The sequence below is a fragment of the Gouania willdenowi genome, chromosome 12 (assembly GCF_900634775.1).
Source record: "Gouania willdenowi chromosome 12, fGouWil2.1, whole genome shotgun sequence".
Taxonomy (NCBI): Eukaryota; Metazoa; Chordata; class Actinopteri; order Blenniiformes; family Gobiesocidae; genus Gouania; species Gouania willdenowi.
The window spans coordinates 15,205,822-15,207,056 of record NC_041055.1 but is presented as its reverse complement, the minus strand read 5'-3'; the positions used below and the strand labels follow the sequence as shown (position 1 = coordinate 15,207,056).

At 49.2% G+C, this 1,235-nt stretch overlaps 1 protein-coding gene across 1 annotated transcript; it reads left to right on the top strand.

Annotated features, from left to right (window-relative positions):
• LOC114473705 (nuclear RNA export factor 1-like) lies at positions 1-1,235 on the top strand. Its single transcript, XM_028463474.1, has one exon. The coding sequence runs from the start codon at positions 168-170 to the stop codon at positions 1,233-1,235; it is 1,068 nt and encodes a 355-aa protein (XP_028319275.1). The 5' UTR covers positions 1-167.

Genomic DNA, 1,235 nt, shown 5'->3' with positions numbered 1-1,235 from the left:
TGTCTCAGCCATCTGTGTGTGTTTTTCTCTCAGATACATTGAGGCAGAGTTTACTGGTCTTTTTGTTGGGTTTTTTACCTTGTGTACGGATAAAAAAAGAAGTCCCTCTTTCACGGATTGACCGACAGAGCCGAGTTGTCTTTGAAAGACAACACGACCTAAGGAACATGGCGGACAGTGTACACCACTACAACGAACATGATGACAGAACTGCACCCCAGCATTTTTCAAACCGCAGAGGCCGATGCTTCCACAAAGGACTGTCGTCACGCAGAGACCGGCAGTGGAGGAACCACCTCGCTAGATTTGGAGGACCTGGACCGCGGTCCAGCCTGTACGACATTGATGGAGATGTGACCATGACCGACAGCTTTCAGGACAGCAGTTCTCAGCACAGATACAATCCTTATGGAAGAGTATTTTGGAGAGGAGACGGCCGTATCGACAGAGGTCGGCGGCGAGGCAAAGGTGGAGGTGGTGGCAGAAAAAGGCGCTCTGTTCTGAAGCCTGAACAATTGGAGCATCTAAAGCAATGTATGGCGAAACGTTTTGATGGCTCTCACCAAGCTTTGGATCGAAATAACATTTATACAGACCCAGACTTGGTGTCCCAAAAAATCAAAGTAATTTTAAACAGAAAAACAAGCATGGAGGCCATCATAAAGATCATAGAAGAAAACGTTCCTGAGTTGACATGCTTGAACCTCAATTACAACCGCATCCAAAGACTGGATGAACTCAGCAAGCTTGTAACCAAAGTGCCTCATCTGAAGACCCTGAACCTTTCACACAACAAACTGAAAAGCGAACATGAGCTGGACGAGTTGAAGTGGGTGGAACTGGAAGAGCTGTGGCTGGTCAGAAACCCTTTTTGTGCCCTTTTCAAGGACCAGTCTTCATTCATCAGTGCTGTGCGCCAGAGGTTTCCCCGGCTTCTGAAGTTGAATGGAAATGGCCTCCCCCCACCCATTGGCTTTGATGTAGAAACCCCCATCACTATCCCGTCTTGCAAGGGCAGCTGCTTTGGCTCTGATTTCATCACAGTTCCAGCAAGGAACTGTGGTTTGTGCATCGTCAATGACCAACTCTTCAATAGAATGGCTACAACAGAGCAGATCCGCAGCACTTTTGTGGCGCCTGCCCCGACCCCTTCCTCCAGCCCAGTGCCCACCCTCACTACCCCCCAGCAGGAGATGCTCACCGCCTTCTCCCTGATGTGTCTGCAGGACAACTAG